The sequence below is a fragment of the Bombus flavifrons genome, chromosome 10, assembly GCF_040668555.2.
Source record: "Bombus flavifrons isolate JBK064 chromosome 10, iyBomFlav1_principal, whole genome shotgun sequence".
Classification (NCBI taxonomy): Eukaryota; Metazoa; Arthropoda; class Insecta; order Hymenoptera; family Apidae; genus Bombus; species Bombus flavifrons.
Window position 1 is genome coordinate 7,583,423 of NC_138451.1, and position 13,491 is coordinate 7,596,913.

At 36.5% G+C, this 13,491-nt stretch overlaps 1 protein-coding gene across 4 annotated transcripts; it reads left to right on the plus strand.

The window, feature by feature from the left end:
- Positions 1–109: 109 nt before the first annotated feature.
- On the plus strand, positions 110–13,309 carry Nmnat (nicotinamide mononucleotide adenylyltransferase). 4 transcript variants are annotated; one of them, XM_069122723.1, is made up of 6 exons: positions 110–443; positions 805–1,214; positions 1,299–1,400; positions 1,474–1,640; positions 2,768–3,134; positions 9,037–9,206. In XM_069122723.1, exons 1-6 carry the CDS (start codon positions 125–127, stop codon positions 9,064–9,066), a joined length of 1,395 nt encoding a protein of 464 aa, XP_068978824.1. In that variant the 5' UTR covers positions 110–124; the 3' UTR covers positions 9,067–9,206. The 4 variants fall into 4 exon arrangements, with proteins under 4 accessions (XP_068978824.1, XP_068978825.1, XP_068978826.1 ...); XM_069122724.1 differs by lacking the exons at positions 2,768–3,134; positions 9,037–9,206 and adding an exon at positions 13,176–13,309; XM_069122725.1 differs by lacking the exon at positions 2,768–3,134 and having other exon boundaries at positions 9,037–9,227.
- The last annotated feature ends 182 nt before the right edge of the window (positions 13,310–13,491 follow it).

Here is a 13,491-nt window from a genome sequence, read left to right on the forward strand (position 1 = left end):
TGACTATCGTTTTGAAATCTCCTCATTGACTACAGTAGTTGCTGGCTTATATAAAAACTGATAAAATATAAAGATTATGCAATATGTAAAAGTTGACAAGTTTTAAAGATTATTTAAGACAATCATGTTGAAAACAATATCTCAATTGACTCCTGTAGTAGCGCCGTCTCAAATATGGCTGAAACATCAGCCAGTGTGCAGTCCGTACAGTGTGGTTGGATGTTACGGTGTCTCGCGTAACGATTTACCTCGTACTATTATTCAATCTAAATGTTCCGTGTCCTGGTTATACAAAACTACAAGAAGAGAGTTCCAGCAGTCAAGTAAACGTGCTGTCATCACATGCTGCGGGACAAAAGAAGAAAAAATGGCACCAACGCGTGTTATTCTTATGTCGTGTGGCAGTTATAACCCTCCAACCAATATGCATTTAAGAATGTTTGGTACATATATATCATTCCTTCTAATCAATATCGAGCCTTCATATAAACACAAAATTCTTCAGTTCGTGTACAATATAGTAGACGAATTTTACGTCATTTAAGATTTGTTGATTATTTGAACGAATCAGAACATTGTTAAGATAACACTGTGTAAACAATCCGAATTGGTGTTGTCAACGTTCACAAATAAGAATTATTTAGGATATGAAGTTTTAATCAGATTTGCAAATAAAATTTTGTATTAATAAACAAGTTCAAATTATTCATACAATTCTATCTTTCATAGAAATTGTTTCACAATTGAAATATTAGATGTGATTTTCTTTTGATAATGTAGTAACCTTTTATTGGAAATTTACAGAAATTGCCAGAGATCATCTTCACAGAATGGGAACGCATATTGTGGTTGGCGGTGTTATATCTCCTGTACATGATGCATATGCTAAGAAAGAACTGGCAAGCGCAACGCACAGATGTGCTATGCTGAGATTAGCTTTACAAAACAGCGAATGGATTCGACTTAGCACTTGGGAAACTAGACAGAATGGTTGGACAAAGACTAGACTAAGTTTACAGTACCATCAAAATTTATTGAACTCTGTGGTATTTGACTGGACTAATGTTAAACATAATGTATCAACGGAGGATCTGGAATGGATTCCAGAAAATGTAAAAAATAGTTCTGATCACACTCCAATCCAAATTAAATTATTGTGTGGTGCCGATCTATTAGAAAGTTTTGGAACTTATGATCTTTGGGCTGAAGAAGACGTAAGTAACACTTTTATTTATCTTATTTTGCTATTTATAATGTTTTGATAATTAAAGGAAGTTTTTATAATTTTATATTTGCAGATCGATGCAATTGTTGGAGAATATGGTTTGGTAGTTATTACAAGGGAAGGTTCTAATCCAAATAAGTTCATATATGATTCAGATATTCTTTCCAAGTATATGGTAATTGTCTTATCAACAATTGTTATGTATCTTTTACATCAACCTAGTATTCTTATAATTAATTTCTATACAGCACAATATATATATAGTAACTGAATGGATTCCAAATGAAGTTAGCTCAACTAGAATAAGGAGAGCATTGAAACGAGGTGAGAGTGTCAGGTATCTCGTACAAGATTCTGTGATTGATTATGTCTATAAACAAGGAATTTATGATGCAAAGTCAACAACATCGACAATGTGAGTTTAAACATAATTTCACTGAAACGATAGTTCACTTAACTAGTGGGAACTTAATAGTATGTCTTCCAGTAGATTTAAACAGAAATTTATTTTTATGTATTTTGTACGAAAAGAATATATTTTTATAGCATTCATATTCCTCATAGTTGGTGAGTTTAGAACATACAGAATTGGTTGATCTAAGATGTTGTAAAGTTGTTGTGTACAGTCATACACATACACAGTTGTGTATTTTATAATTAAAATTTAACCCTGTTATTACTCAATAACATGAATGCATAACATAAGATGGATTATAATAATCAATATATTGGTTTTTAAATACATAAATATTTGAATGTTGAATAAGAAAGGAGATATGGAATTTTTGTTCTCTACAAAATAGTTTTTTAAATATTTTGTAAATAATATAAAGAATGTTAAAAAAATAATTGGTAGTATATAGATTTATTTTATAAGAAAATATAATAATGTATTTTTCACAAAATACATATGATTACCAAACATACATGGGCGATATAATGTAACTTAGAATTAGATATTAGATCTAGTCGATAAAAATATTTCAACGCTAAAAATACTGTATTCTTATAAATTTTTCGAATTGCTTATTCGATAAATACTCATAAAGCAACAGGTGCCAAACAATTCTGAAAAGAACTTATTGAGTGTTAAAAGGGTTAACACATTTCGTATAAAAAATATGCAGCAATATATTAGTCTAGTCTAAGAATTTTTTATTTATTATGTACATCTAATCAGATCTATTTCCTAGTAACTCGACTGTAATTACAAATAAATTTTAACAACTGCATTTTTTTTTTTATTTAATTTAAATTGTATTCAATTTGCTAATCGTGGGAAAAGTATCGATTCACGGATAAAGGTAATTTTTCTTGCTTCATTCAATTCCCTCTACCATTCAGAACATAATTAAACAAGGAAATTAAATAACGAATTTACATAAATGTGACATAAATATCTCGACGTCAAGATGTGGTTCGATAAAAAAAATTAGTGGAACTTTTCCCTGAATCGGACTTCTACCAAGCATCGAGTTAACGAAGACCATATAAAAAATAGTGTCTTGTTTTTCACGCTGCCAATCTACTTGGACACTGAAGTAAGTTGGAACTGACCTCGCCCAACGCGAATAATTACTTGACCATTGATTCCAAGTATCAAAGCACCTTTCTCACGCCGTCGCCTAGCGACGTTACCATGGACTCCCCGAGTCCGATCGAAATTATATCCATCGATGTGCCTGATACCGTTCTGCGTAAGAATATCCAGAACGCAACAAACATGGCTTGCGTGGCCTCCCGTCACGCCAGCTGCGGTGGCCTCGAGGAGGCGCGCGAGAAATTCATTAGCGCTCTCGTTGCCGAGAACGGCAACGCCAAACATATAACGACCGCGAAGGCCGCGTATCCAGGTCTCGCGAAACAGATCATCGCCACCGAAACCGGCGAGTCGCAGATCCTCGACGAGGTAGGTTTCGTTGACGATGATAGGAAGGTTAGAAAGGTGGTCAGGGTACAGCCCCGATCGAGTCAATTGGAAGAGGTGTCCCCGGGTGTCGCCACCTCGTCGAAACGCGAGAATCTCGTCAAACTTAATACGAAGCCGTCAATCGAGGCGAAAAATAGCGTAGCTAAATCGTCAGAGACTAGTAACAGACTTCGAGTCCAGTATGACGTCATTGATGTAGAATCAGGAGGAAGTAGAGTCATGAATCGCGAAGCTAGATCGTCGATTTCATCTTCGACTGTCTCGTCCTCGACGATGTCCGCTATGGACAATGGTGGAGGACGCCACGAAGGCGCTTTATCCGACTTTAGCGTGGACAAGGAGGACTACAGGCTCACGCGGTACGGCTTGGACGACACAGTCGAAGACGAAGTCCAAGACAAGCATAAAGATTCTTGGTTAGGTAAACAACGATCGAACGACTCTATAGAGAGTCAGCAGGAAAGTCTATCGCGCAAAAAACAAAACCCTGATCCAAAGAGAAGCGACGAGGTTTGCGATCAGGACGGCTTTCCTAACGATAGCGTTCGATGCTCAAACACGCAGGTGTTAGTGTTAGTTAGCGCGATGATTCATAATCCTTTCGACAAGGAAGGTACGACGTTGATTGTTGAAGAGAACGGGGTACAGGGTAAAGGCGAGATCACGATATACAAAGGCGAGTCGGATGGAAGTATCGATAAATTGAGTCTTTTGGTGCAGTCGCCTGTTCCGTCGTCCATTAGCGAAGAGAGCACCGTAAAGATACAAGAGATAGTCGATGATGGAACGGAGATCGTGAGAGAAGCCTCCGATGACTCGTTGGCCTTAGATGACAAGTCCTCGAAGAGGGACGTAAGCCTAGAGATAGATGGTAAGTATGTGAAGTCAGTGGTGAACGCGCGCAAGAGTCCCAGGAAGACAAAGAACGGTCAGATGAGAATACATAATGAAAGTGACGAGAAAAGAGTGAAAGAGAGCGAAACAATAGAAAAGAGCGTCGACTCGGGCACGCAATCGGAAGAAACGTTCTATAAGACTGTCTCGAATGCTTCTTCGTCGAGATCAAAGAGTCCTAAAAGAGAGAGCAAATCTCGATCGAAGATTCACGAGTCCATGATCAGCGATGAAAGAACCAAGAAAGTGAAACGATATGACGCATCATTAAAAGGAAGTCTCGATTCGGTGATCGCCACGAACGATTCGAGGACGATTTCTAGAAGGAGATCGAAGACTGAGGAAACGTTCTCGAAGAAATCGAAGAGCTGCGAGTCCATTAAGAAGATCCAGGAAGTGTGTTACGAAGATCCTTCCAAAGCGGACAGTACGTCTCAGCTGATCACGGCGAACGAACTAGACATGCAGACCGACGAATTCTGCTCTGCCTGCTGCTACGTGAACGAGTTGTCTTTAAGGACGGAAGAGATAATGGGAACAGAAGAAGTAATCCTACGTTCCAATTGCAGTTCCATCGTCGACGAAGATTCTACGGAATGCGATATTTGTAGTTCTTGGAATCTGCAAGAATCGACTGACACCTTGGATCGGAAACTCATTTCCTCCACGACCGACTGCGATCAGCTATGCGAGGTTTGTGAGATCTGCAACGAGATCTGTGCCACTTTCAACCCCGACCAAGAGCCAAGATCGTACTCTATCAGGGATCCAAGAGATTTGACTCATAGTCGGGCGTTCGAGTCTTCCTCGAGAAGTCTTCCTAAGAACAGTTCCAGAATCGGCGACAGTATCGCGACTAATCCGTCTCTGGACGATGACAGCTTCGAGATCGAGAACTGTGGGTTCCAGAGCGGACCAGAGTCGATGGACGATCGAAAGTTTAGCGATCAAATAAGCGAAATACAATTTTCCAAGTCTTTCAATATCTCCGATTCGGCTGTTATTAAAAAGAAATCGCGCGATAAATATTTTATTCCTAAAGACGAGTTGGCTATCCTGTCTAGTAATTCCAGGCGCATGAATCGCAAGGGATCGTTATTTAGAAAAAAACCAGCCGAGGATCCTGTCAACGTTTCTCAAGATAAGAGACGTTATTCCTCGGTGGATAATCTTCAATCAGCCAGAACATCTTCCAGAAACAATGACAAAGTTCTGAGGCCTAAGAACAGCAAGCTGATCGGCTCAGCGGATAACATACGCGCTTCTAGAAGCTCCAGAAGATGCAAATCGTTGCAGAGATCGGCGGACAATGTTCGATACGTAGATTCGTCCACGGACAATTTGGATTCTCTGGTGGAAAGTTTAGGAAGGGAGGACGAGACGCAAGATGACATAAACTGGATAGAGAAGCCTAAAGTCAGGGATAACGAAACTGTAAAGATGATCCTGACCAAGCATGGAATTAAGATAATTAGCGAAAAGGAAACCGCTCTATAATGAAATTAGAATGACGATATAAAAATTCAACGAATTTGGAGGAACGTAATTTGTTCGAAGGAAATCGCTCACGTTAGTTAAAGAAAAATGTTGCAAGAAATATATACATATATTATTATTATACACGACACAAATTAGTTTGAACTCTTGTTAGGCTAACTGCAAACCTTAGGATGCAGACTTATCGACTCTCTTGTGATAATTCTGACCGATATATCGTCTTCAACAGATACAAGATTTTTCACATTATAATAGAAACTTAGTTAACGAATATACGTATCTATATAAAGAGGAAAGAAGAAAAAGAAATATATATATACATATACATATTATATATTTATAACTCGGGAAAGAGGTTCTTTTCCGAGAGAAAGAGGAACGCCAAATGTTACGAGATTTGATCCTACTCACAGATTCTATTTAATTAATAACGATGATGTTCACGCGACCGAGACTCTTTACGAAAATCCGCCAAAAAAATATTGCATAAAAAGAGAGAGAAAATGGAGCAAGATCTCAAAGCGTGACATTGTTGAGCCGCACGTTGTTCGTCGTGAATAGAAGGATAAGAGTTCTAAAACGATATGCATACAAGAGTACACAGGCCTTGGAGAACTCCTTTAGGATAGGAATACAACCAGAGAAAACGATATTATATATGTATATTATTATTATTGCGTTATAACGAACTGAACTAACAGTCGCTGCTGTTGAGCGTGATTAAACAAATTAAATGAATCACGGGGTGTTTCGTTGTCGCGTGCGTTGGAAGGAAATATTAAAGAAAAAAGCTCGATAAATTTCAAATAAATATGAAATAAAAGGAAGATTACAAACTATTGTGGAAGAAAAATGAGTTCTGGACAACGCACGAGCATCGAGAACAGTAAATTATCGAGACAATCCTACAATTAACTCGTCAATATTATACGAAGAGAATAAAGAATGGTTTCGATTAACCATAAAGTATTCTATACATATAAACTACGTAAGCGATGCGTTACGATGGGCTGCGGTACATCGATCGGGGAGGCCGTGATTAATTAATGTCGCTTCTAATGGAATCCGCTGATCTCAGTTTACCTTTCGTCGTGTGCAAAGGAAGAAGGGGATCAAAAGAAAAAAAAGGGGGTCAGATGAAACGATAAAGAGGACGTGCAATTTCGTTTGGAATACGAAATTTCACGAGAATGAATTATTCGCGAATTTAGTGACTGCCTTTCTGCGCGACGAATCTGACGATATAACAATTAATTAATTGATTACGGTTTACACATACATACATACATTACACCTCTGCCAAATAATTTTTATTGAGAACGTGCCAATTGTCTTTTAATATCTTTTTAGACATCGTGTTTTTTACTCTTTCGAACGGTATAGCTCTGTGTATGATAGTTTGAAATCGTTGATATTTTTTCAACAAAAGCGATTCAAAGGGAGATCGAGAAGGGAGAGAAAACGAGGAACGTCCCTCGATTCCGTCACTGTCGCTCATCGAGCATAATGCGTAATTTTTATGCGTATATTCGTATTTCTATTTTTTTCTCTTTTTTTTTTAAGTCAATCTCTCTCTTTCGTATCTTTTTGTATCCTGTATGCACGGTGTCATGCGCCTCTCTTTTTGTCGTAAGTCTCGCTTAGAGAAATCCATCCAGCGATCGTAATTGCTATCTTTTAGCGAATATTTTTTCCAAATATTGATCAACCACTCCACTGCATCTAACTGTGATGAAATCGTTCTTGGAAGGAGAAGAATATACAGAGAAATCTCTGACAAATATCTTTCCTTTTACGATCGATACTTTTTTTTCTCTCTCCTTCTTTCTTTCTTTTACAAGATTTTTATTATCAAACGTTTGCTCAGATTAATCGTTAACGAGAGTCTCAAGACTCGATTGTAAATACGCTTAGGTGCAATGGAAACGAATCGTTGTTTGATATAATGGCTGAGCTTCTTAGGCGTATTATCTGTATTTTCATAGTGCCTAATTTTCCATTCTTCTGCCAGCAATCGCGCCTATTTTGGCGAGCCATTGTCAAGGTGCATCGTGTCTGCGAATGATTTTGCGAGATGCGATACTTTTTTACATTTTCTTTCATTCTTTTTTTCTTAGTCGATAAGGACAAATTGTTTTGTTCTCGAACACACACCATCATCCTCCCTTCTATCACAGCCCTGTTCTTTTTCTTTAGTCTTGATGCGCAAGCCTAATTCTTTTACACATCCCCCCTCCCCTTTCGAGCAAACTGTTGTTCCGCTCTTGTTATTTGTATAGTAACGTAGATAGACGAAGGTGGCGAGAAATATGCTCAAGCTAACGGTATTCATTGTTTACAATTCATGTAAAAGTGCTTCCTAAGTGCGACTAAAACGGCTCTAGGCCACCCTTGTATCTTTTTGGACCAATTCCGCTTCTTTTTTCTATTCCTGTATCGTTCGTTTCTTTGTTGTCTGTATTTTTCGATTATTTCGTGAGACATGTGAAATGTGTTTGGCCATCACGACTTCTATCATGCAATCGCTTGTCGAATAAAAATCCTCGTTGTCTAAACCGTTTCTCTCATTCGTATTTGTACCGTGAAGTGTTCCCTGAAAAATTGAAGAAAGAGAAGAAGGCGTACAATTTGACTGTGTACAGATCAGTATTACTGTTCAATTTTTTAAATAATCCTATCATATATTAAGCATTTGGTATTGTTAGTATTTTTAAGTAACGTTACAGATTACGCGTGATATTCACTATTACTTAAGAGATCTCGAGATACGTTAACGTTAATGTCACTTGTTAACGCTATCATGTCGAAAACGCAAGGGTTATCTAAAAAGAGGCAAAAAACAATCTAAAGAAATAAAAGAAATATAATTTCCATAAGAATCTAGAAATTAATCTTCCTTAATCAATAGGAAAGGAAGGACGAAGATCAAAGATCCCGACACTTGAGTCACCAAATCAAACTGTCGTAATTTTGTCTTCCATCACAGGTCCATATTTTACATTCGTCTAAGTCCCTATTCCAAAAACAAAGAAGATTCTTCATATCTGCAACTCCAATATACATATCCGCTGTTCCGCGATTATTAAAAGATCTCTCCAAACTCTCTTCTCGTATCTTCCTTAGCTAAACCAGCGTTCGATCGATTTCGAGTTTCAGAAAATCCACGTGTCACGTTACAGCACTCCACTCCAAATCTATAGATCTTTATTCGATCGTTACGGAAATACGCCCGAGCCCTCTTTTTAGATTTTCCTTTAATCAAATCGCGATGGATGCCAAATTTCATCAAATTTATACGTGTCGGTGTATAGGAATCGTGTTCGACGGAAACGTCTCTTTCTCAATTTTTGGCCAAAATTCGAAAACGGTGGTCGCCGCGCAATGATCATCGTAAAAAGGAAGACGAGACAAGCGAAATAAACCCCCGATGGCGTGATAGAAGTCGATGTGTGGTTCGGTTCTGATGGAGCATGTGATATGTGTTTTCCAGGGTACAGCAAAACCTGCATGCCTACTGTAAGACAGATAATTGACTGTCTCGTTGCTGCTCGACCCATGCCAATCCGATGCGGCCCCTGCCTTACTGCTAAACGTACTAATACTGCTACTAACAATCGCGGTAGTAACGGCGCCAGTCGCGTTAGTAGCACGGCTAACAGCAACAACATCAACAGCTACATCAACAACAACAAGAACGTACACGCCTACGAGAACATTCAGAGCTTTAGTATGCGCGAGAACGTCCTGATCGGTTGCGCGACCAGCCGCGACTAGGATTTCCGTTTATCGCAGTGCTGGGGAGGTTTGGTCAAACCCTTACGAATCACTTGAGAATTGTAGATCTTACGAGTGTCGATTCTTTTTCTCAATTGAAATTCTTTACGAGCGAATGGAGCGAAGGAATAGATTGATTTGTTATCTTTTCCTTTTGTTGGGTTGTTTGGAAAGTTTCTGGCGAAATTGAAGAACAATGGAACTTAACGTCGATCATAAGAAATAGTTGTGAACTTTCCGAAATACCTAAGGTTTTTTTTTTAGTATAAACCAATGTACTATAACAATTGGAAATGTTTAGGATTGGACACCATTTAGGAGGAAGGGTCTTGTTTATTGTACGATCGTTTATTTTATGAGAATTTTTATATATAATGTATGATTAACTATTTTACTTCTATTTGTCAATTCTTTATGAAGAGCTATTATTTATTTCGTTTCTACTATCTGTTGTTTTAATATTATGCAAATAGGAGAGAACTGAATAAAAATCTTAGGGGTTATATAAGGATAGGAAGTTTCTCTTATATTTTTTAAATATTAAAAAGCAAGAACTTGTTGTACCTGTTTTGATATAAGATGCAAACACTTGAGAAGATGTGCTGTAATTGGAATTGCTTTTTTTTGAAATACAACATTGAGAGATCATAAAGCGTGTAATATAGTGTTGTTATTAAGATAAGCCTGAAAAAAGAAGAAAACGTACAAAAATATACGTATGCCTATGTATATTTTATATTCATTTGCCAATTCTAGTGGTTAGTATTCATTTATTTTATCGCTGCAGCAAGTATTTACACTATGTCATTAAAATTACCATACAAAGTATGACTCCTAGCGAGGACCTTATTGTTGCTAACGTTATGATCGCTGATCAATTGGAATGTTTCTCTGTTCGAACATTATTTCCCCAGCACTGCTTGTTTTAAAACGAAAAAAAAAGTTTTTTGATTCCGTTCTTTTGTACTCGGACCGTATTTTTCAACGTTAGAATTTGATACATCTTTTTGCACTATTAATGTTAGAGAAAATGGTGTCAACTCGTACGATCATTGTAAACAAAGTTACGTCATATAAACAATTTATTCAGAAATTCACGGACGGGTCGTGTTACCAATTAAATTTCGCATGACATCATCTTCTTTATCGTTAAAATTTCACAAGAATTCAGAAGCTTGTCGAAAAGCATGTATTCAAATATTTAAAAAAAAGAAAAGAAAATAGAAACTCTGTTTGATACTGGCACGTTACCAATTGTAACAGATTATGATTTCCACTTTTATGGGAACTTACAGAAACGGAAGTAGGCTGAAGGGAAAAATAATTTCATCCAGCTAACCATAGAACTGCTTCTGTCAGCTTTAAACTTTCAAACCTTTGTTAAATTATTATCTCCATTGAAGCTTAGAAAAAGACTATACTATCTTACGTTACAGGCTATTAAACAGTTTCCGTGAATCAAGATCATTACAATCATTAAGGATCCGTTTGTATACTATTTTTATTACATACAACGCTGCTACTTTCTTACAATAGCGTCATTTTACTCGTATCTCACAGGTTGCGTGTCTACTATTATGGCTACAGTTATAATTTTGCAATATCCGCGACAATCCTAGCCGCTGTGGATGTTGCGTATTAACTTTGGCGGTGCGTTATTTCGATTTAATGACATGACGATGGAAACGACTTATGCTTTGGTACTTGATGCGGTCAATTTGCGAGTGTCGTTTCGAAACGATGTCAATGGTCATGCGAGCACGTGGCAACATATGTAAATTAAAAGCTACAGTGTCAATTGGACGATAATTTTTTAATTCTACGTCTAGATCGAAATATCGAAGAACGCATTTTACGAATTGGTACCACCATGAAGTGGCTGATTTTCGAATTATTTTTTATGTAGAATCATCCTCTTCCTGGCCGTACCATTAATCACAGAGGACACATTGTATATTCGAATGTTATACGAATCTTGTATTATAAATTTTGTTCTTTACAACGCGTTCGTTGATGTAATGATTTATTTTAAAACAATGCGAGGCGGAAAGATCGAAGTTAGATCGTAAAACGATTGATCCAAACGATTAGCATTTTTCTATGGTTTCGCAGAGTATAGATGATCTTATCGGCCGCGAAACTTCCAAATTAGTATCTCGCGGTTACGAGGGCGAATTTATAAGGAGAAATCAAAATAATCGATACATATTTTATATACGTTGGCAAGAGAGGAAGGATGAGAGGATGAATGAGAGAGAAAAAATGTTTGAAACTGAAGAAACGCAAACGAACTTCGACAGGCTTGGATTATTGTTATATTTTTTGAGAAACTTTGTTTCCTAACTATTACCAAAGAAAACCAAAGAAATAATTCGTCGAATTTTTATATTTTTTATTTCAGCTCTTACTACAGTTTGAACTTTGCACTCCAACAGATTTGCATATTTCTTTTCTTCTCAAATTTAGGCTTAAACAAAATTTATACGGAGATAGAGGTTTTAAAATGATTCTGAAGTTACAGATTGTTTCAATTGAAATGGGAAATGGAAAGATTTGAATTAGTTACGGCAAACAATCTATTTACATGCAGCAATTACAATGACAAAAATATTAACGAGTTGTTAAAAGTTCAGGCGGAGTATAATTAAAAGTTGACGATGTCTTATAAAAAGAAAGTCTAACGAGTTTTTAACGAGTAATTATAATTTTAAATCATCCGGCAGTTTATTAGCCGCAACTTGACAAAGTTGCTCGAAGCAATTCTTAATAGGCTGAAAAAGAATTTTACTGCTACTTATCGAGAATCGTATCAATCGTCCGAGTATCCAGCTACATACATACTTATATACAGCTATATATATATATATATATATATATATATATATATATATATATATATATATATAGCGGCTAATATATATATATATATATATATAGCTGTATATAAGTATGTATGTATATATATATATATATAGCTACATATATACTTGTTTCGTTCAAAAGTCCAACGTTCACTGTATATTGCGATTCGTTGATCATTTTTAAAGAAGTCCTTGGGAGTGCAAAGATCAAGTGTCGCGTATCTTTGCTTGATGATAGTATTATTCAAGAAAATCTTCCTTGGTGCATGTAGTATACTAATACCGCTTTTTTCTTTCTTTTTTTCGTATTTAATTCAAGGGTAGTTGCGAAGTAAGGTAAATAAGAATTGAGATAGAATTTTAGCGGCTACACTTTACCATATAATATTTTTTAGATTTTACTATCTTATCTAATTTTCATGCTGGTCTGTCACCGAAGTGCCAGGCAACTCTGACAATGAGTCACGTTTAATATTACGTGGCATATTTATTTCGATATCCTACAACAGAAATATTTAACGCATCCGTCGTGATTATTAAACAATGCTTGAAACGTGATATTTGCTTCTTTAGTTCTCCTCGATGCGCGTTTTGCTACTTTGTTTCGCAAAGACATTCCAGAATCAATGGTCGATGTGACGTATCCCAGTAGAATTATCGATAATATATTCCAGCCTAAGAACGAGTTACGAAAAAGAAAAAAAAAACGGGAAATTCTCACGCATAGTTCGCACGTTGTATATGTTTGTATACTATGTTAATCTCCGATAATAGTGAGTGTTGTAACACATGTATATCTGTGGAAAAAAACATGTAAGAGGAGATCAATAAATCAAAAATGACAAATTATATTTCATTGGTGCCGAAACGATTAATCATTTCATCTTCGTTATGTTTATTTTTTCTCATTATCTCCCTGAATGCCCTGATATCCAATATTACGTGACTATAACATTGATGGAACATGTTCTGTTTCATGATTACATTTTTATAGATCAAGCATTGATATGGACGATTACGATACAATCCCAGAGCTGTAGACACAAGAAGTTTAAACGAAGAGTAAAAGTACGAGGTAAAGACATATCCTCTCCCTAACATTTTTCCGCTTACTTACTAAGTAATCAATAACTAACGCATCTTTTATATAAAATATAATAATCTAAGAATATTTAAAGAAACTTTGTTTGCGCACGTCTACACTTACGATATGAACAAAATGTACATTAATGACGTAGGTGAGAGTCCTTAACGTGGTCCTCCACTTTCTCAGTAGTTACAAAAAACATATTACAATTTTACAATATATA